The sequence below is a fragment of the Neophocaena asiaeorientalis genome, unplaced genomic scaffold (genome assembly GCF_003031525.2).
Source record: "Neophocaena asiaeorientalis asiaeorientalis breed wild unplaced genomic scaffold, Neophocaena_asiaeorientalis_V1.1 scaffold91, whole genome shotgun sequence".
NCBI classification, from domain to species: Eukaryota; Metazoa; Chordata; class Mammalia; order Artiodactyla; family Phocoenidae; genus Neophocaena; species Neophocaena asiaeorientalis.
In genome coordinates this window covers 8,465,509-8,488,840 of record NW_020173198.1, presented here as the reverse complement: position 1 = coordinate 8,488,840, position 23,332 = coordinate 8,465,509, and the positions used below count along the sequence as shown (strand labels likewise).

The following is a 23,332-nucleotide window of genomic DNA, read 5'->3' as shown; positions in this document are numbered from 1 at the left end:
GAGGTCTGCCTGTATTAGTTACTTTACTTGGACTATCTTAATTCACTCTCAGAGCTTCCCCAAGCTAGGTGTTACTGTTATACCCATTTTACAGATGGGGTACCTGAGGCTTACAAACTTCTTACAGTCACACAGTTAGAAAGAAGTCATGTAGCCATTTTGGCAGTGACTGAAACCAACAGATTTGTTCCCTTGACTGCTTTAGACTCTTTCTTTCTAGGTATCTCCTGTTAACTGCTACATTTTAAGGTGGGACTTGAACAGATTGACCCATGGGACTGCTACTCCAATGGTCATACTATAAATTGCCCTTTAAACATTCTAATGTATGATTAGGCTAGTAATGCAAATCTAAGACTAGTCTTGGTCAATGATAAATCCCTCTCAAGCATACAGGTGTGTTATTTTCATTCTTTTGAATTAGGGAAAAATCCCCAGAGAAAGATAAATAAAGGAAAAAAATTTAATTTCTCATTTTACTACCTGGGATATAAAATTTCTTTTTATTCACACTGAAATATTTTATTTCTTTGAGACTTGAGCCATATTAACTCTGGATTGGAGGAAAGATACTAGCTTTTAAGATTAGTTTATGGTTTTGCCTACTGTTTTACATGTTTGTTTCATCTAGAAAAATAAGGAAAATGTGATATGTGTATCATTTAGTTCATTTTTTTATGGGGCAATAATTGTAAATGCTGATTGGAAGGCTATTTAGTAAAAGTATAAGTACATATCTTCTGAGCACTCTGGGCTGTGTATGAGTTAATCTCAGTTTAGAAAACAGAAATGTGTTATTGACCCAACTTCTTTTTTCTTTTCCTATACTTTTGAAGTGGGTAGATAACCCTAATCTGGAGATAACCTTAAAAATCCAGTAGTTAAATGTGATGGTGGCTATACAAATCCAAATATGTTAATGAAGTGTCACAAAGATATACCCTTTACCCCACAAAAAGAAAGGTGCATGAAAAACCTGGTGAAATAGTCTAGTTAATTATATTATACCAATGTCAGTTTCCTGATTTTGACAATGCACTATAGTTACGTAAGGTGTTACCACTGGGGGAAGCTGGGTGATGGAACCCAGCACCTATACTATTTTTGCAATTTCTCATGAGGCTATAATTGGTTAAAAATAAAACATTTAAAAAACGTCATCAATTTGGAGCAGTTTGAAAAATAGTTACATACATGATATGGATTCCTCAGGCATTAAAAGGAATGAGGTAGATTTGTGTGTACTAACACGGGAGGAGGGAGGCCCGTGCTAGATTCTTGAGTGAAAAAGGCAAATTGTAGCTCAATGTGTATAAGACTATCCATTTCTGTAAAACAGAACAAAAGTCTTCTACAACAAAAGCTACGTATTCATAGGGCATAGACAAAGGCCTAGAAGGATAAATACCAAATGTTGACACTGTTGATCCCTAGGAAGTGGGAGTTGGGAGGGAGGGCACTCATAATTTACTTCATACATGACAATATTATTTGAACTTCTGTCCATAAGCATTTCTTCTTTTTATAATTTTTATAAAAAACAAATATATAAACAAACGAAATGTAGGGGCCTAATGAATCTTCAAGTTCTGACGTGTCTGTGAACATATATTCAGAGCTGCAAGTTTTTCAATGGTTTATCTCAGCCAATAGGCTTTTTTCGATCTCAGTCTGCTTTGAACTGTTGTTCATCTTGTTCTTGCCAAAGATAATCAATCCTGTCACTTCCCAGAAAAAAAAATTAATAACCTCTAACAGACCATCCTGGGATCTATATAGCATTTGGCTCCTGGACACTTAAGGGTAATGACAATGAGCCCTTTTTTTTTTTTTTTTAAGTGATATTCTTGGATGCATTTTTAATGCATTCATCTCCTGTGGAAAGAGAACTTTTAAAGCATTTGTCTTGTCTTAATGGCCAGAACACTTCGTCCATATGTTAGCATTTGCCCTATTTCGTCTTTTCAGAAGTGGTGGGCCAAGATAGCTCATTCATTTGTGCGTGTGTGTATGAAAGAGAGAATAAGCATCTAAGGTCATGGATTTCTGTCTGATTTCCTCACTGCTATTCCCAGTGCCTAAAATAGTGGCTAGTACATTAAAGTTGCTTCACAGGCAGGTGTTGAGTGAGTGATTATTTGTGCATGTCAAGGAGTATCAATGCGATCATTATAAGAATATCTCTTTCCCAGTCTTCCCAGAAACCACTTTGATATTGGTCTTCATGAATGACTTTTCAAATATTAAATCCCCATGAATGGGTTTGGGAAGCCATTTGTGACATTGTCAATTTTATCATCAATTGGGATGCTGGCTGCAAGGAACAAACACCTAACTGGCCCTTCAAAAATAATTCAGTGTGTTCTGTTGAATAACAGTGAAGGGTCTGAGCCAGGCAGGTTCCGTTCTTTTCTCTGCTCTGCCATCCCCAGATAGCAGCAAAGTGGCTGTAGCCATTCCACACATAATGTCCATACATGGCAGCATCCGAAGGCAGAAAGATGAGGAGTCTTCGGTTCCTCTTTAAGGACAACTTTGGGAATTCCCTGGCGGTCCAGTGGTTGGGCCTCGGTGCTTTCACTGCTGAGGGCCTGGGTTCGATCCCTGGTCGAGGAACTAGGATCCCATGGGCCGTGCAGCGCGGCCAAAAAAAAAAAAAAGGAAACTTTTCCTCTAAGCCCCCATCTAAGTAGCAAGAAATGGGTCATGTGCCCTGTCTAAACTTACCACTGGCAAGGGGAATGGGACCACCGTGATTGGCTTGGGCCTGTATTACTTTGCTTAGTACGTTTGGGCTGCTCTAAGAAAACACCACAAACTGGGTGGCTTATAAACAAAAGAAATTTATTTCTAATGGTTCTGGAGGTTGGGAAGTCCAGGATCAAGATGCTGGCAGATACAGTGTCTGGTGAGGGCCTACTTCCTTGTTCACTGACAGCTGTCTTCATGCTGTGTCCTCACATGGCAGAAGGGACAAGGGAGCTTTCTTGGGCCACTTTTATAAGAGTACTAATTCCATTCATAAGGGCTCCACCCTTAAGACCTTATCACCTCCAAAAGACTCCACCTTCTGACACCATCAACTTGGGAATTAGGTGGCTATTCAGACCTTAGCAGGCTTCCATAATAGACTGGGTACCTTAAACAACAGAAGTTTATTTTCTCAAAGTTTTGGAGGCTGGAAAGTTCAAGATCAAGGTGCCTGCAAGGTTGGTTTCTGGTGAGGCCTTTCTCCTTGGCTTGCAGTCCACTGTCTTCTCACTGTGTCCTCTCCTGGTCTTATCATCTGTGCATGTGTGTCCCTAGTCTCTCTTCCTCTTCTTATAAGGACACCAGTCCTGTTGGATTAGGGCCGCACTCTTATGACCTCACTTAACATTAATTAACTCCTTAAAAGCGCCACCTCCAAACACAGTCACACTGCGGGTTAGAGCTTCAGCATATGAATTTGGACGGGACATAATTCACTCCATAACAGGACCCAACCTGTATTTTGTTGGCAGAGACAGAAATCTGAATAAAATCAGGGTTCTGGAGTAAGGGGTACTGACAGTATCTCCACAAGCAACTACCACCTTAATTATCCAAGCAGCACCCAGGATACAGAGGCCACAGCTGGAAAGGGTAGAATTTCACTAAAGAAGACTGATTTTATCTTTTGCCTTCTGGGCCAGACTTAGGTACAAATCTCATTTCTACCACTTAGTAGGAAGTGGCTTAACCTAGCTGAGTTTTGGCTTCCTCATCTGTCAAGTGCTGATAATTGACATGGGCCTCAAAGACCATTGTGAAGAGTAAATGGGAAAAGGTATGTAAAGCGCTTAGCCCAGTGCCTAGTGCTGTGCGCCTGGTGAGTTCTCAGTGTCGATGCTGCTGTTACCAGCTCTTTTGTCTTGGGATTGACCTTGCCTGTGCCATTCAAAACCTTCCCCAAACCACTGCCCTATTGGAGACTTCTTCCATTGATTTTTTTTAAAAAATAGGAGCTCTTTTAAAGACACGTAATTGTCTTAAGATAGCTCTAAAGCCATTAATAGTATCCCAATGAGTAAAACATTTACTTCCTTTTGGGGAAAAAAATGTCCTTCAAAATGCATGGAGAGGAAGTATAGTGAAGAGCATGGCCCTTGATGCCTGACTGCCCAGGTCACATCCAGCCCGCCATAACTAGCCGTGTCACCTTGGCCCAAGCACATCACTGTTCAGTGGCTTGGTTTCTCATCTGTGAAATGGGAGAATAGAGAGCCTGCCTCTTGGTGGTTGTGAGAAGTGACATCATGAGTGCCAAGTGCTTCTCACCGTGACTGGCCAGCACCAAGTACTGGCCCAGTGTTTGTTATTTGTTTTACTGAGAATTTCACAGACACCTCGTGAAATGGGGAGGAAAAAGGGGGGTCTAGAGGAGTGAGTAGTAAAGCAGATTTCATTCTTGGTGCCCTGGAGCATAGGAGGTACCACTCTCATCATCCTGCAGTAATCTGTAGGTGGGATGGTATCACAGGTCGGTATCATCTACCTAAGGATGAGGAAAAGTAGTTGGTGAGACTGGATTTGAACCCAAGTGTGCCTGAGGCCAGGGCCCCAGCTCTTATCCATTATACTAAATGCCACAAGAGTGAGCTTGTTTTCTCCTTCATCTTCCCCATCCCTGCCAGGCACTGAGATAGAAATGGTCATGTGGCTGTGTTTATTTTAGAGTATTGCTTTGGAAATCTGTTCATGAGAAGTGTTGCTTTAGATCCTCCAACTTGATGGTTTTTATCATTTTTTTGATTAGGCTCTGCTAACGGAAATGATGGAGAGATGTAAGAAACTAGCAAACAAGTAAGTATTTTGAAATTCATAAAGCCTGTGTTTGAAAATGGACTTGGTTGCTTTTTTTTGAGGTTGGCATGCTTGCATGGGCAAGAGGGCCAACAGAGAAGCAGGATAGCGTGGAGGTCAGGAATGCTGGAGTCCAGGTGCCTGGCTTCAGATCTTGGCTCCACTCTTTCTTAGCTTTCTGACCTTGGGTCACTTACTTTGACCCCTCTGTGCCTCTGTCTCCTCCTCTGTAAAATGGGTATAATAATAGTTCTTTCCCTGTGGGGCTGTGATAAGTGATAAGGTCAGGATAAACTCAAATTCCTGTCTACCAGGCAAAGAGGTTTCTCCTCTGCTCTCCTTTTGGTGGCAGATGTGTGAGCAGCCTGGAGTGGGTTTTGTTCACCACTGTGTCCCTAGGTCCTAGAACAGTGCTTTTCATAAGAGATGCGGATATATATTTGCAGCTTGGATCAATATTCTTACTTAATATTTAGTTTTATTTGTGCACTGAAGGCTCAGTTTTCTTCTGTTTAAATGGATTTGATTACTTTCTTATTTACCTGTCCATCCATTGATCCATCTACCCATTCACTCATCCATCCACCCATCCATCCATTCTTCCAGTCAGTTGAATATTAAGTTCTGAATATGCATGAAACACCGAGTTAGTCTCTAGAGGTGGCCTTTTTACTCCAGTCTTCTTATTTTTCCACCCTTACCATTAAAGGGCTGTCAGTCATCTTTCCCAACAACATACATCCTAAAATGAAAGCGACTTTCATTAAGGGGAAGCTCTGCTGACGTGGGGCATGTGTGTGTGTCTTTCAGTGCCTTGCTGTTGAATTCCGTAATGTCAGCTTTCCGGGCCGAGTTCATCGCCACAAGGTCCATGGATTTCATCGGCATGATTAAAGAGTGCGATGAGTCTGGTTTCCCCAAGGTAGGCTCTTGACTTAATGCTCAGCGGAGAACAAATAGGCAATGTTTGCCCAGTAGCTCCCCAGGGAGAGAGAGTTCGGAGTCAGGGGAAGCTCCAGCCAACAGGAAAACAAGCGAGGGCTCTGTTTCTGAAGAGTACGATGGAGAATGAGTTAGCGACTGGGGTTGTGAGACACGTGTAATTGCCGCGAGTCAGGCCTCCTTGAGTCCTAAATCTGTCAAATTAGCTCACTATGAAATATTTAGGAAGAACTTTGGTCTTACATCCTTAAAACTGTATCTTCACTTATTATTTATGAAAAGCTTTGTCCAGGAGAGTATTATGGCCCACGGGTTGGACCAGTACACAGAGCCAGCTCTCTGTTTTGAGCTTCTCAGTCTAACTTGCACAGATCTGTGGTAGAACTTCAGAAAACGGTCGTTGGAAGATTAACCTCAAGACAGGCCAACTGTTACAGCCTTTTCCTTTATTGCCTCAAGTTACTCTGATTGTACCTCTCCAGGATCGTAATGGTTTGCTGTATTTTTTAGCATCTTCTCTTTCGCTCACTGGGCTTAAACTTGGCCTTGGCTAATCCTCCTGAGAGTGATCGACTTCAGATTCTCAATGAAGCTTGGAAAGTTATCACTAAATTGAAGAATCCACAGGTGGGTGACCATTTAGACCTTGTATTGACTGCTTTTTGTCCAGGTTATGCAGTATACTCTTTCTTTTAAAAAATTTCTCTTTCAGCTAATCATCCTTATTTTTTTTTTTAAGAAATCTACTTTTAATTGCATTATTTGTTAATCTGTAATGGAGAACTTATAGCTTTAAAGATGTATTTCTTTGATTTTTGTATCCCTAGCATGTCTTATTCTTGAGACCTTAAGATGCACCAAAAGTGTAAAATTATAAATACTTGAAACTTTAAAAGACCTGTAGCTTTGCAAAGAGCATTCGAAGTACAGCAGTCTGTAGCACGGTTGACCTTTGAACAGCATGGGTTTGAGCTGCGTAGATCCACTTATACATGGAATTTTTTTTCAATAGTAAATACTATACAACCTATGGTTGGTTGAATCCACAGAAGTGGAATCGCAAATATGGAGGAATCGTGGATACAGAGGGCTGACTATAAGTTATATGTGGATTTTTGACTGCGTGGAGGATCAGTGCCCCTAACCCCTGTGTTTTTTAAGGGTCAGGTTGTATTTGGATTTGAAAAAACCAATTTATTGAGATATTCCTAAATTGAAGATCAGCAGTCAAGCCAGTGATTAGCAAAAGGGAATTCCAGTTTCCTTCCCTTGAATGGACAGCTGAAGGCTCTTTCTCCCCATACTTCTGACACAGGAAGTCTTGGGAAGATGGACCAACTGATGTTAGTTTCTGTAATGCATGTTGTGCTGGTCATCATGTTGTAGGTTTGGGTTTTATGCCTCACTGCCCTTTCAGGCAATGTGCCAGCAATTTATGTAGCTGCCACTAGGGAAATGCTGTTGGCTGTCTTTGTGGCCAAACTTCACCACACCCTGCACTGTTCCTCTCCTACTAGCAGCATGCCCTTGTTCATTTAGTTTGTTGTAACAGAATATGATAGGTCATGTGGCTTATGTACAATAGAAATTTATTTCTCACATTTCTGGAGGCTGGAAGTGCAAGATCAGGTGACCAGCATGGTTGGGTTCTGGTGAGGACCCTCTTCTAGGTTGCAGCCTGCCTGCTTCTCCTCCTCACATCGCAGAAAGAGGCAAAGAGACCTCTCTAGGGTCCCTTTTATAAGGGCACTAATTCCAATCGGGGACTCCACCCTCATGACCTAACCACTGCCAAAGGCCTCACCTCCTAATACCATCACATCAAGGGCTAGGATTTCAACATACGCGTTTTGGGGGGGATACAAACATTCAGACCATAACACAGAGAATAAGTGAATATGTGGCGTTTGATTTGATCATTTATTGAGAAGGAAATATTGAAGTGAGCCCAGTTATAAACCCCTTGCTAATCACCACATTTATGATAGTGTATTAAGAACAATATAATTTAGAAAAATTAGGAACTTTTTTACAAAATCGTATACCTAGTTTAATTCAGCAAAATTCTCACTAATCTCTAGCCGTTGAAATTCTCTATTTAACTTAACTCTGATTGGCTAATGAAAACTGCTTATTTAGGATATTTAAGTCAAAAACCTCGGGGCCTCTGGTGCCTGTACTTCAGTGCTTCAAAGCAACCTTGCATCAAAAGCTCATGATAACAGTTTTCTCCAGTCTTTAACTTCACACTCTCCTCGTTAAGTCCACCTTAGCATTCCTGTTAGACTTTAGAATGTTCCTGGCTTTTCTTGTGTGAATGAGATAACTGTTTTCTTCCCTCCCCATTTCTTCTTTTTTTTCCTTGAAGTGTCAGAACAGAAAAGGTATACTTGCAGACTCTGTTTTTCCTTGACAGTTTTTCCCCATGTGCATATTTTCTGGGGCAGACAACCTTACCAAGTTGGTCATTGCCATTTCCGTAGCCATCTCATTGTCTCTTCTACTTGAATCTAACACATCCTTTCTTACCTAAAACCTTTGTGCTTTCTTAACCTTTTTACAACTTATATGCATCACCCTCTCTAGGACCAACGGTTTGTTTTTAAAGGCAGGAGGCCTATTTTTTCTCAGAACATTCAAAAGTCACATCGTAAACATTACTTGAATTTTCAACCAGATCTATGGTCATTGTGTCCACTGAGGTGTGATGAGGTCTCCCCACTGTTATCTCCGCTGCCCTTTGGTTCTTCCCATTCTCCAGACATGGCAGAGCTTCCCAGATTTCTGTCTTGGCCCAAGTAGCAGTTCTGGAATGACGGTCTAATTAGTTTCAGGCAACTTATGTTTTCTCACGTCACCTCTCAGGGTAAAATCTGTCAGTGGGCCAGAGTTTTCTGTACATGAACCACTCTTGAAATCCTCATCACTTACCAACTCTTAGTTTTCAAAGCCCTTGAAGGAATTTGTACACGATGAGCTTTTGCCATAAGGTCAATCGTGACATTCTTATTGTAAAGACATTTTTACTTTTTCTTTATAGGACTACATTAATTGTGCCGAAGTGTGGGTAGAGTACACCTGCAAACATTTCACGGTATGTGTGCTGTGGTATTGTTTTTGAAAGGATTATTGTATATTTTTTTCATGTTCATAATTGTGAATAAGTCTAGCTTAGACATTTAGGTATTTTATGATGGTAATTATTCTTAATTTATGAAAATTGCATCCTTTATAGTATAGTGTGATGGAGCATTAATACGTGACCTATAACAAAAGTGTTCCACACTCACGTGTAAGCTTGGGAAACGCTGCATTATACAAAGTTAAGCAGGTTTTTTCACCATCATACACCTTAGATCCTTATTGTTAAAATATATTGGAACTTTCCATGGGAGTCTAGTCAGCAGCGTTTTCCAAACATATTTGATTTGCATGTAATTTAACTTTTTTCTAAGCAAACAAAGATACTTCTTTTCCTAGGCCCAAACTAGAACCCCAGTTTGGGAAATACTGGTCTTGTCAATGAGCAGAGACTTTAGAAGCCGGTAGAAGTGGTTTCAAATCCTGGTGCCAGGTGTTTATTTTAATCAACTTAAAGAACCCCGAAGTTTAGCCTACATGAAGAAAAGCATATATGTTGTAAGTCTGCTGTATAATGAATCTTCACAAAATACACCCATGTAATCATGGTCCAGATCAAGAAACAGGAAATAACTCCCCACCCCACCCTGAAGCCCCCTATACTCTCCTCCCAGTCACAGCCTTGGAAGTTGAAGGTAGGCACCATCTGGTCTCTAACTCCAGAAATGGGTTTTGCCTCGTTTTGAGCATTATGTAAATGTTGGTCTGTTAATTTTCTTTCTTTTGTCCAATTTTTGTTTTATTATGGAAACTTCAAACATATGATCTCCCTTGTACTTATCACCCAGAAATGATCAACTTATGACAGTTCTTGTTTCGTGTCCTTCCCTTTTCTCCCCACCCTTGGATTATTTTGAAGCACAGCTCAATCACTGTGTTTCACCTGTCAGTATCTCTGCACATATCTCTAAAATAGAATTCACTTTTCTGAAACAAAATCTCAATACATTATTATAACTAATAAAATTAATAATGTTTTAATACCATTAAAAATCGATAAATTTTCAGATTTCCCCAATTGTCTCATAAGTTTTTTACAGTTTATTTGTTCAATCAGGATTAAAATAGGGTCTATACGTTGTAAAACCTTTAATTAGAGTTCTTTTAATCTGTAAGTTCCCTCTCTCTTCCCCTCTCTTTCTCTCCCTCCCTCCCTGTTCCCTTCCCTTTTTTTTTTTCTATTATTTATTTGTTGAAGAAATTGGGTCCTTTGTGCTGTAGAGTTTCCCAGTCTCGATTGGCCAGATGTATGCCTGTGGTGGTGATTAAACATGCTCTTCTGCCTCCAGTATTTCCTATAAATCAACAGTTAGTTCTGGAGACAGGAGACTTCATCAGCTTCAGATCTGACTTTTTGGCACCCTGGGTGCTGGCATGGTGCTTCTCCTGGAAGGCTCACGGTATCTGGTTGTCTCTCCGTGATGTGAGTGACCACTGAAGCGCATTCATCTTATGGTTTATCACGGGTTGCAAAGTGGTGATATTCGGAGTTATCATTTCTCCTTTATTTGTTAGCTAGAATACTTGAATACTTGCATGAAGAGAACCTCTTCGCTCCACGTATTTGGTTACCCTGAGGTACAGTTTGTACAGAAAAGGCAAGATGCTCATTTTTGTCCCTGTTACTTACTAGTTTTTAGAGTAAAGAGTCAATTCCCCAGCATCCCCAAAGGTCACCAGTGAGTAGTAGTTGCTGTGGGTATCTGTAGGAGCTCACTAATTGAAACATATTTGATATGTATCAGCCATTGCAATTGTATTATTCTTACTGTTGCTCAGTTGTCCCATTTTTGTCCAGTGGGTGCTTTTTCAGGTTGGCTTCTGAGTCCTGACACATTCTTTGTAGTCTTTGATGCCTTCCTATTATAAGATGCTCCAGCCTCCCTTGTATTTTTCTTATCTTAGATTTGGAATCAGCTCTTTCTCCAAGAAGCTTTCGTTCCTTTTAGTGCCATTGTCAGATTTTTTTAGCTCTGTGACCCTGGCTAAGCCGCTTAGCCACTTAACTTTTCATGGGGATAATGATGTCCATGATGGGGAGGTGGTTTTTTTTAAAATATTTATTTATTTATCATGGGGAGGTTTTTTAAAAAAAAACTTATTTATTTCTGTATGTATTTATTTATTTGGATGCGCCCAGTCTTAGTTGTGGCACACGGGCTCTTAGTTGTGGCATATGGGATCTAGTTCCCTGACCAGGGATTGAACCCAGGCCCTCTGCATAGGTAGCGCAGAGTCTTAACCACTGGACCACCAGGGAAATCCACGTGCTGTGGAGTTTAATGAACATTAAATGAGAGAGTACATAATGGCAACTATTTAGATAGCGTGCTATGTGCCAGGCACTTTACCTGTAAGCTGCACAGCTTCATAGTGACCTTGCCAGGAAGTTTCACTGTTCCAGTTATATAGACCAGGGGTCAGCACACTTTTTCTGTAGAAGTCCTCTTTTTTCTGTATTTGAGGCTTTGTGGACCATATGATCTCTGTTACAAGTGCCTGACTCTGCCACTGTATCATGAAAGCAGCTGTAGACCATACAGGAGTGAGCATGGCTGTGTAAATAGTAAACCTTATTTATGCATGCTGAAATTTGAATCTCATATAATTTTCGTTGTCACCAAATATTATTATTCTTTTGGTTTGAATGTAAAAATCATTCTTGGCGCCTGGACTGTATGAAAATAGGTGCTGGGCTGGTTGGCTGACCCCTGATACAGCTGACAAAAGTGAAGTGGTCATTGAGTCACCCAGCTTGTAAGGGTTCAGTCTGTGCTCTAGCCACAATGCTTCGCTGCTCTCTGCAGCACCTGGGGAGGGGCCCGGGACTGGCAGGCAGAAAGTGGCACGTTGGATTTCACCACTCAGAGAAAGCTGGGACAGGAACCTTTGAGAACCGTGTTTTAGTCCTGACCTGGTGCAGACATAGCCATCTTTAGGGCTGTGGTATGGGTGGGATATCCCCCCTTACATTATTTTCAGCAGAGTAGTTGAAACTGCTTCCTGGAAAGTGTGTGCTATATTCTGAAAACGTTAGTTCTTTCTATCAGAAAAATGGTCAATGACTACCATTCAGTGTCTAAATACAGGTTTGATTTTTTTCCCCACTTAGAAACGAGAGGTGAATACTGTTTTGGCCGATGTCATCAAGCACATGACTCCAGATCGTGCATTTGAAGACTCCTACCCTCAGGTGACAGATTTTCATTTCTCATTTCCACACTGTAAGGAATTTTATTCTGTTGAATTAAATAGGTATGTTGCATGGGTCAGGCTGTAAAGTCAGATAATCCTGGGTTTGAATCCCAGCTTTGCCATCTTAGCCATGTGCCCTTTAATCAGTTACTTAGTCTTGTGCCTCAGTTTTCTCACTGTAAAATGGGGATAATAATAGCCCTCCTCAGAATGGTGTGAGGATTCAGTGAGGTGTGATGTGCAAAGCCCAGTACAGTTGCTTGGCACCAGTAAGTAAGATGCCTATGTTTTTCAGTTAAGCTAACTTTTTATTTGGAAATAAATTCAAACTTTATTGGAAAGTTAAAAGAATAGCTCAGAGAACTTCCATTATTTTTTACCCAGATTCACCAGCTGTTGAGAGGTTCCATGTTTACTTTATCATTGTGTGTACACACACACACACGACATATATATTCATACATACGTATGTACATTTTTTAAAAAACAGTTGAGGATAAATTGCGTACATCATGCCACTTTTGCCTCTGAAGAGTTCAGTGAGTATTTCCTAAGAACAAGGACATTCTCCTTTATAACCACAGTTTAGTTATCAACATCAGGGAATTTAATGTTAATATATTACTTTTACCTACTCCACAGCCCATATTCCAGTTTTGTCAGTGGACTCAATGTCCTTAGTAGCAGATTTTTTTCCCCACTAGTACAGAATCCAGCTCAGGATCACTTACTGTAAAGTAACTTCAGACCTAATTAAGATTTTATTTTTTATTTAATAACATGATGTTCTGGCACTTACTGCCTATGATCAAGTGATTTCTGGGCTCACTTAGTATAATAAAATTAGTTACATATTCCTTTTTTAAAATAAATAAATTTATTTAGTTAGTTAGTTTTGGCTGTGTTGGGTCTTCGTTGCTGCGCGTGGGCTTTCTCTAGTTGAGCGGGCGGGGGCTACTCTTCGTTGCGGTGCGCAGGCTTCTCATTGCGGTGGCTTCTCTTATTGTGGAACACGGGCTCTAGGTGCGCGGGTTTCAGTAGTTGTGGCACGTGGGTTTCAGTAGTTGTGGCACGTGGGCTCTGCAGCATGTGGGATCTTCCCGGACCAGGGCTCGAACCCGTGTCCCCTGCATTGGCAGGCGGATTCTCAACCACTGCACCACCTGGGAAGCCCTAGTTACATATTCTTGTATAAATTTTAGAATTCTTACATTTTACTCATTTAAGAAATTTTCACCATTTGCTAATTAAAATCGTTCATCATTACAATTTATTGAGCAGCCACTAACTATCTGACATTTTTCTAGATGGAATGAAAAGAATACAGTCACGCACAGCAGGCTCTTGGTCAATATTGCAGGGTAAATAAAATGTGTAGAGAAGATGGGTCATACCCTTGTGGGTGGTCAAGGTCTCGGCCTCATATGAAGACTGATGTGCAGAATTTTAGTTGGGGAATTTTCAGCAAGGCCTTGACTGCTAGTGACCCAATTAATTGAAAACTTTAAGTAACATAATAATTTTAATGCAGTCCATTCCTAAGTGACAAGGGAACTATACTATACTGTAATTCTGTCATATCTGAGAGCAACTTATAAAAGATGCCCCGGGGTCAGCCTGCGTTCCAGACAGCCACCCATATCGGTTGTGAGCCCTTGGTCTTAACTGGGGCCACATCAAGAAAATAAAACTGTGGGGATCTGTGAAGAATTAGCTTACTCCAGTTCTAGGATAGGGAAGGTATAAGGTGAGCCTGGAACATTTTCTTGTGCCAGGAAGTAAGGAAGTACTGCTGGGGGCACATGAAATGGGCACAGGAACAGCTTGGAAGGGGCTCTCACGGGTCCCCAGTTTGAGCATCAAATGAAATAAATACAGTGATGGATTATAATCCACTGAGTAAAGTAGGAATCCAGGAGTCGGCCCTTATGACGAATAGATAAATAAATAAATAGATGAGGGGAAAGGTGGGCAGGGGTGCCATTTGAGAAATGTGGAAGAAATGGTAGAGTTGAAAACTCACCATTTGCAGCCGTCACAGTGAAGATAAGAATCATCGGTCTTCAGGCAAGAATCATCAGTGGATGCTAAATCTGGGGGGAATGTCTGATGAGGAGCAGGACATTTTCGTATCTCCTCCCATAGAATGAGTATTAATCGCAAGGGGAAAAATAGTGACTCTGGAGTGGAGAATTTGGACAGTCATTGACAGGCTAATCAAAATCCTTATCACCATTGAGGAGCAAGTGGCTATCTTGTGCCTGCAGATATGGAACCCCAAAAAACAGGAAAGACACAGCATCATCTATGTAACATTCCAGTCGAGAATGCATGACTGAATCTAATCATGAGGTAACATTAGTCATGCCCAAATTGAGGAGCATTCTATAAAGCAATGGGCTTGTAAAAAAAATCTTTGCCATCAGTGACAAAGAAGGTTAAGGAACGGTTCCAAATTAACACAGACTACACAGACGTGAAAACAAAACGCAATGCATGATCCTGAACTGAATCCTGTACTAAAGAGAGGAAAAAATAATGCTGTAAAGAATGTACTGAGGGCTTCCCTGGTGGTGCAGTGGTTGAGAGTCCGCCTGCCGATGCAGGGGACACGGGTTCGTGCCCCAGTCCGGGAAGATCCCACATGCCGCAGAGCAGCTGGGCCCATGAGCCATGGCCACTGAGCCTGCGCATCCGGAGGCTGTGCTCCGCAACGGGAGAAGCCACAACAGTGAGAGGCCCGCGTACCGCAAAAAAAGAGAATGTACTGAGACAGTTGACAAGATTGGAATACAAATGATAGATTAAAGTATTAAAATTATACCAGTGTTAGCTTTCCTGAATTTGATGAACAACAGAGTAGAAATGTCAGAGAATATGACTATTCTTAGGAAATACAAATGAAGTGGTAAGGGGTGAGGGACATGATACATTCTAATCTACTTTCACATGGTTCAGAAAAAAATATAATATGTCTTTTTACAGAGAGAGGACAATGAAACAAATTTGGCAAAATACTAAAAATTGATGACTTTGTGTAAAGGGAATATGGGAGTTTTCTGTACTGTTTTTTCAATGTTTCTGCAAGTTTGAAATTATTTCACAGTAAAAAAGTTGGCAACACACAGTCAACACAATTTTAAAAGTTCTGCCGTCGGATCAATGGATAGGTGAGGAGGTAAAGCAAATATAGCAAAATGTTAGCCCTTGTAGAATCTAAGTGGTGAGTAAATGGGTGTTTGTTATTATTCATTGAATTTTCTTACATTTCAGCATTTCATAATGAAACGTTGAAGGGAAAAAATACATCTTTTAAAACCAGGAAAGGCATTATTTGTAAGTGTACTTTAAATATTAAAAAAAATTTCCTGTTCTACAGGGATTAGTTGCTGTGGATAAGGTTTCAGGAACTATTTTAACCAGACAGTACTGCAGTATCTTTGAATGCTCTGCCTTGAAGCACTGTTTGTCATGACGTTTTGAAGTCCTTTTGCTTGCTGACCTAGTAAACTGCGTAATTATGAAATGGGGTGTGTACCTCTTAATATTCCATATTTTGGACCATGAGCCATTTCCTTTGCAGATGATTTAAACAGTGATGTTTTTAGTATAGACAAAGTACTTGTCAGTAAATTTTCCTTTCTTGACAGCAACCAGGGATAAGGGTTTATTTTTTTTAACATCTTTATTGGAGTATAATTGCTTTACAATGTTGTGGTAGTTTCTGCTGTATAACAAACTGAATCAGCTATACATATACATATATCCCCATATCCCCTTCCTCTTGTGTCTCCCTCCCACCCTCCCTATCCCACCCCTCTAGGTGGTCACAGAGCACAGAGCTGATCTCCCTGTGCTATGCGGCTGCTTCCCACTAGCTATCTACTTTACATTTGGTAGTGTATATATGTCAGTGCCACTCTCTCACTTCGTCCCAGCTTACCCTTCCCCCTCCCTGTGTCCTCAAGTCCGTTCTCTACATCTGCATCTTTATTTCTGTCCTGCCTCTATGTTCTTCAGAACCTTTTTTTTTTTTTTTGGTGTTTTTAGATTCTTCTTTCACATTTTTCATCATTAGTGTATAGGAATGCCAGAGATTTCTTTGCATTAATTTTGTATCCTGCTACTTTACCAAATTCATTGAATAGCTCTCGTAGATTCCGGTGGCATCTTTAGGATTCTCTATGTATAGTATCATGTCATCTGTAAACAGTGACAGTTTTACTTATCTTTTCCGATTTGTATTCCTATTATTTCTTTTTCTTCTCTGATTGCTGTCGCTACAACTTCCAAAGCTATGTTGAATGATAGTGGTAAGAGTGGGGAACCTTGTCTTGTTCCTGATCTTAGTGGAAATGGTTTCAGTTTTTCACCATCAAGAATGTTGTTGGCTGTGGGTTTGTCATATGTGGCCTTTATTATGTTGAGGTAAGTTCCCTCTATGCCTACTTTCTGGAGAGTTTTTATCATAAATGGGTGTTGAGTTTTCTCAAAAGCTTTTCCTGCATCTATTGAGATTATCATATGGTTTTTATCCTTCAATTTGTTAATACGGTGTATCACATTGATTAATTTGCATATATTGGAGAATACTTGCATTCTTGGGATAAACCCCACTTGATCATGGTGTATGATCCTTTTACTGTGCTGTTGGATTCTGTTTGCTAGTATTCTGTTGAGGATTTTTGCGTCTGTGTTCAACAGTGATATTGGTCCGTAGTTTTCTTTCTTTGTGACATCTTTGTCTGGTTTTGGTATCAGGGTGATGGTGACCTCGTAGAATGAGTTTGGGAGTGTCCCTCCTCTGCTATATTTTGGAAGAGTTTGAGAAGGATAGCTGTTAGCTCTTCTCTAAATCTTTGATAGAATTTGCCTGTGAATCCATCTGGTCCTGGGCTTTTGTTTGTTGGGAGATTTTTAATCACAGTTTCAATTTCAGTGCTTGTGATTGGTCTGTTTGTATTTTCTGTTTCTTCGTGGTCCAGTCCTGGAAGGTTGTGCTTTTCTAAGAATTTGTCCATTTCTTCCAGATTGTCCATTTTATTGGCTTATAGTTGCTTGTAGTAATCTCTCATGATCCTTCGTATTTCTGCAGTGTCAGTTGTTACTTCTCCTTTTTCATTTCTAATTCTGTTGATTTGAGTCTTCTCCCTTTTTTCTTGATGAGTCTGGCTAATGGTTTATCAATTTTGTTTATCTTCTCAAAGAACCAGCTTTTAGTTTTATTGATCTTTACTATTGTTTCCTTCATTTCTTTTTCATTTATTTCTGATCTGATCTTTATGATTTCTTTCCTTCTGCTAACTTTGGGGCTTTTTTGTTCTTCTTTCTCTAATTGCTTTAGGTGTAAGGTTAGGTTGTTTACTTGAGATGTTTCTTGCTTCTTGAAGTAGGTTTGTATTGCCATAAGCTTCCCTCTTAGAACTGCTTTTGCTGCATCCCATAGGTTTTGGGTCATCGTGTTTTCATTTCCATTTATTTCTAGATATTTTTTGATTGCCTCTTTGATTTCTTCAGTGATCTCTTGGTTATTTAGTAGTGTATTGTTTAGCCTCCATGTGTTTGTATTTTTTACGTTTTTTTTTTCCTGTAATTGATGTCTAGGCTCATAGCATTGTGGTTGAAAACGATACTTGATACAATTTAAATTTTCTTAAATTTACCAAGGCTTGATTTGTGACCCAAGATATGATCTATCCTGGAGAATGTTCCATGAGCACTTGAGAAGAAAGTGTATTCTGTTGTTTTTGGATGGAATGTCCTATAAATATCAATTAAGTCCATCTTGTTTGTTTGTTTGTTTGTTTGTTTGTTTTGCGGTACACAGGCCTCTCACTGTTGTGGCCTCTCCCGTTGCGGAGCACAGGCTCCAGACGCGCAGGCTCAGCAGCCATAGCTCACGGGCCCAGCCGCTCCGTGGCATGTGGGATCTTCCCGGACCGGGGCATGAACTCATGTCCCCTGCATCGGCAGGTGGACTCTCAACCACTGTGCCACCAGGGAAGCCCAAGTCCATCTTGTTTAATGTGTCATTTAAAGCTTGTGTTTTCTTATTTATTTTCATTTTGGATGATCTGTCCATTGGTGAAAGTGGGGTGTTAAAGTCCCCTACTATTATTGTGTTACTGTTGATTTCCCCTTTTATGGCTGTTAGCATTTGCCTTATGTATTGAAGTGCTCCTATGCTGGGTGCATAAATATTTACAATTGTTATATCTTCTTCTTGGATTGGTCCCTTGATCATTATATAGTGTCCTTCTTTGTCTCTTGTAATCATCTTTATTTTAAAGTCTATTTTGTCTGATATGAGAATTGGTACTCCAGTTTTCTTTTGATTTCCCTTTGCCTGGAATATCTTTTTCCATCCCCTCACTTTCAGTCTGTATGTGTCCCTAGGTCTGAAGTGGGTCTCTTGTAGACAGCATATATACAGGTCTTGTTTTTGTATGTGTTCAGCCGGTCTATGTCTTTTGCTCAGAGCATTTAATCTATTTACATTTAAGGTAATTATCAATGTGTCCATCCCCTCACTTTCAGTCTGTATGTGTCCCTAGGTCTGAAGTGGGTCTCTTGTAGACAGCATATATACAGGTCTTGTTTTTGTATGTGTTCAGCCGGTCTGTGTCTTTTGCTCAGAGCATTTAATCTATTTACATTTAAGGTAATTATCAATGTGTATGTTCCTATTACCATTTTCTTAATTGTTTTGGGTTTGTTATTGTAGGTCTTTTCCTTCTCTTGTGTTTCCTGCCTAGAGAAGTTCCTTTAGCATTTGTCGTAAAGCTGGTTTGGTGGTGCTGAATGCTCTTAGCTTTTGCTTGTTTGTAAAGGTTTTATGTTGGTGCGTTTAATATTGTCCCAGAGGTCTCTGAGACTGTCCTCAATTCTTTAAATTCTTTTCTCTTTACTCTGCTCTGTGGTAGTTATTTCCACTCTTTTGTCTTCCAGGTCACTTATCTGTTCTTCTGCCTCAGTTATTCTGCTATTGATTCCTTCTAGAGAATTTTAAATTTCATTTATTGTGTTTTTCATCATTGTTTGTTTGCTCTTTAGTTCTCCTAGGTCCTTGTTAAAACCTGTCTTGTACTTGTCCATTCTATTTCCAAGATTTTGGGTCACCTTTACTATCATTACTCTGTATTCTTTTTCAGGTAGACTGCCTATTTCCTCTTCATTTGTTTGGTCTGGTGGGTTTTTACTTTGCTCCTTCATCTGCTGTGTGTCTCTGTCTTCTCATTTTGCTTAGCTTACTGTGTGTGGGGTCTCCTTTTCACAGGCTGCAGGTTCATAGTTCCTGTTGTTTTTGGTGTCTGCCCTCGGTGGATAAGGTTGGTTCAGTGGCTTGTGTAGGCCTCCTTGTGGAGGGGACTGGTGCCTGTGTTCTGGTGGATGAGGCTGGATCTTGTCTTTCTGGTGGGCAGGACCACGTTTGGTGGTGTGTTTTGGGGTGTCTGTGAGCTTACTGTGATTTTAGGCAGCCTGTCTGCTAATGGTGGGGTCTGTTCCTGTCTTGCTAGTTGTTTGGCGCAGGGTGTCCAGCACTGTAGCTTGCTGGTTGTTGAGTGGAGCTGGGTCTTAGCGTTGAGATGGAGATCTCTGGGAGAGCTTTCGCCTTTTGATATTACGTGGAGCCGGGAGGTCTCTGGTCGTCTAATGTCCCGAACTCGGCTCTCCCACCTCAGAGGCTCAGGCTGGACACCCAGCCAGAACACCAAGACCCTGTCAGACACACGGCTTCAGTCCTGGGTAGCTTCTCAATGGCAGTAGTTTTGCTGGTGATCCAAATAGGGCTGGTTTTCCTTGCAATGTCTGAAGCAAGGCCTAGAGTGACACCCCATTGTGTGTGGCTGTCGCAGGCAGGACGTGGGGGTAGGCATCGCTCCTGGCCACGGTTTATATTTTATGTAGAGAAAGTGCCTCCTTGGTTCTCCCGTGCCAGGGCACTGTGAACAGGACTCTGTGCATGTCAGGGTGAGGGGTGGTGGACATCAGTACATGGCCATCTAGGACCGACCTCACAGACTGTGCCACCATCCTCGGGTAATGCCATGGCCTTTGACCCCACTGACAAACTCAGTCCAGTGCCTCTCCACTGAAGTAGTCAAAAAACACAGGACCACCATGGGGTAGAATAGGGATCTGTAAACCACGGCCCATGTAGCCCACAACCTGTTGTGAATAAAGTTTTATCGGAACCCAGCCACACCCCTCTGTTGGCACACCGTCAATGACTGCTTTCCAGCTGCAGCAGCAGAGTTGAGTAGTTGTGGTGACGGTATGGCCCTGTATGGAAAACGTTTGCCCACCTCTTGAATATTCATACCTGATTTGAATGGAGAGCTTTGAAGGGCAGGCATTGCTCTAAACACTGTAAGCAAACCATCCCATTTAGTCCTCACAATGAGTGAGATACTGTTTTGCTCTCCAATTTTACAGAAGAGAAGACTGAGGCCAAGGTGTTTCTCCAAGACTAGAGTAAGATGGGCAAACTCAGATTGAGACTAGGTTTAACGTAACCCAGTAATTCCCTGTTCCTTGTGTAATCTAGGTTTCCCTTATTGTAAGTGTGATCGCAAACTATGGGCAGGGTTGCCTTTTTAAAAATATCGAAGTTTTATTAAAGATGTGTTTTTCATTTTGCTTTACAGCTTCAGTCAATAATTAAGAAAGTAATTGCACACTTCCATGATTTCTCAGTTCTTTTTTCAGTGGTAAGTAACCTTCCTTAACTATCTTTGGAAATTTGTATCTGACTCAGAGGTTCCTTTAGTGTCTCAATAATTTTTTCATGGTGTCCTAGACCAAGAGAAATACTTAACAGTTCCGTTTTTTATTAAAAAACACTAGTAAGGTTTAAACAATTTAAATATTTATGTCATGACAACTTAAGCAGCACTTGAGAAAATAATACACATAAACTGATAGAAAAATATTGTCTTTATTTCATTCATTACTTACTATGGGATATGTGCACCTACTGGGTATGACACAACTTCTCAAACCTTGGAATCAAATTGGACATCCTCTTCCTCATTGATTTTTGCATGGTACCTGCTTTTTATCACACAATAATCTAATGTTGAAACTATGATATACATCAAGCTAATAGTTGTCTCAGTGTCTGACAGAGTTGAGATTTATTATATTTCCCTCAAAAATTTAAAATAGCCCGTGACATCCTTCTCATTTGCTGCAGTGCCCTGGTCACATACCAATCTAGGTGACTCTCTGTGTAGTAACACTCTCTGCCCTGCCCTCAACTTTCCTTTTCCCTCTTCCTGCTTCCATTTCCAGTACTCTCACAGACTGTAAGCTTTTGTTTATTTAATAATAAAGGCTGTTATTTATTGGACTTTTGCCACGCCCCAAGCACTGTGCTAGAACTTTTTTTTTTCTTTAATTTTTATTGAAATATAGTTGATTTACAATGTTGTGTTAGTTTCGGGTATACAGTAAGGTGATTCAGTTATACGTATATATAAATATATATCCTTTTTTTACATTCTCTTCCATTATAGGTTATTACAAGATACTGAGTATAGTTCCCTGTGCTATACAGTAGGTCCTTGTTAGTTATATATTTTATATATAGTAGTGTGTATATTTTAATCCCAAACTCCTAATTTATCCCTCTCACCTACTCTCCTTTGGTAACCATAAGTTTCTATGTCTGTGAGTCTATTTCTGTTTCGTAAATAAGTTCATTTGTATCCTTCTTTTAGATTTTACATACAAGCAATATCCTATGGTATTTGTCTTTGTCTGGCTTACTTCACTTAGTATGATAATCTCTAGGTCCATCCACGTTGTTGCAAATGGCATTATTTCATTCTTTTTATGGCTGAGTAATATTCCAGTGTGTGTGTGTGTACATATATACATACGCACCGTATCTTATTTATCCATTCATCTGTCAGTGGACACTTAGGTTGCTTCCATATCTTGGCTGTTGTAGATAGTGCTGCTATTGGGGTGCATGTATCTTTTTGAATTATGTTTTTCTCTGGATATATGCCCAGGAGTGGAATTGATGGATCATATGGTAGCTTTGTTTTTAGTTTTTTAAGGAACCCCCATACTCTTCTCCATAGTGTCTGTACCAATTTACATTCCCACCAGCACTGTAGGAGGGTTCTGTTTTCTTCTCACCCTCTTCAGCGTTTACTATTTGTAGACTTTTTGATTATGGCCATTCTTTTGGGTGTGAGGTGATACATCATTGTAGTTTTGATTTGCAATTCTCTAACAATTAACAATGTTGAGCATCTTTTCATGTGCCTTTTGGCCATCTGTACATGTTCTTTGGAGAAATGTCGTTTTAGATCTTCTGTTTATTTTTTGATTGGGTTGATTTTTTGATACTGAGCTGTATGAGCTGTTTTGTATATTTTGAAGATTAATTCCTTGTTAGTCACATCATTTGCAAATATTTTCTCCCATTCTGTAGGTTATCTTTTTGTTTTGTTTATTGTTTCCTTTGCTATGCAAAAGCTTTTTAAGTTTAATTAGGTTCCATTTGTTTATTTTTGTTTTTATTTCCATTACTCTAGGAGACAGATCCAAAAAGATATTGTTGCAATTTATATCATGCAATTTATGTTGCAATTTATGTCAAAGAGTGTCTTACCTATGTTTTCCTCTAGAAGTGTTATAGTATCTGGTCTTATGTTTAGGTCTTTAATCTGTTTTGAGTTTATTTTTGTGTATGGTGTTAGAGAATGTTCTAATTTCATTCTTTTGCATGTAGCTGTCCAGTTTTCCCAGCACCACTTATTGAAGAGACTGTCTTTTTTCTATTGTATATCCTTGCCTCCTTTTTTGTAGATTAATTGACCATATGTGCGTGGGTTTATCTCTGGGATTTCTATCCTGTTCCATTGATCTGTATTTCAGTTTTTGTGCCAGTACCATACTGACTTGATTACTGTAGCTTTGTAGTATAGTCTGAATTCAGGGAGCCTGAGTCCTCCAGCTCCGTTTTTCTTTCTCAAGATTGCTTTGGCTATTCGGGTCTTTTGTATTTCCATACAAATTAAAATTTTTTTTTCTAGTTCTGTGAAAAATGCAGTTGGTAATTTCATAGGAATTGCATTGAATCTGAAGGTTTCCTCGGGTAATATAGTTGTTTTGACAACATTGATTCTTCCAATCCAAGAACATGGTATGTATCTTTCCATTTGTTTGTGTCATTTTTTATTTCTTTCATCAGCATCTTAAAGTTTTTGGAGTA

General features: G+C 40.1%; 1 protein-coding gene across 3 annotated transcripts in view; it reads left to right on the top strand.

Annotated features, from left to right (window-relative positions):
- VPS35L (VPS35 endosomal protein sorting factor like) overlaps positions 1-23,332 on the top strand; it is a 127,812-nt gene that overhangs the window by 53,098 nt on the left and 51,382 nt on the right. For all 3 annotated transcript variants that reach the window (XM_024744179.1, XM_024744180.1, XM_024744181.1), the window contains 6 exons: positions 4,778-4,824; positions 5,635-5,746; positions 6,277-6,393; positions 8,807-8,860; positions 12,020-12,100; positions 20,751-20,813. In XM_024744179.1, coding sequence (XP_024599947.1) covers positions 4,778-4,824; positions 5,635-5,746; positions 6,277-6,393; positions 8,807-8,860; positions 12,020-12,100; positions 20,751-20,813 — 474 coding nt within the window. The remainder of the gene's footprint in view (positions 1-4,777; positions 4,825-5,634; positions 5,747-6,276; positions 6,394-8,806; positions 8,861-12,019; positions 12,101-20,750; positions 20,814-23,332) is intronic.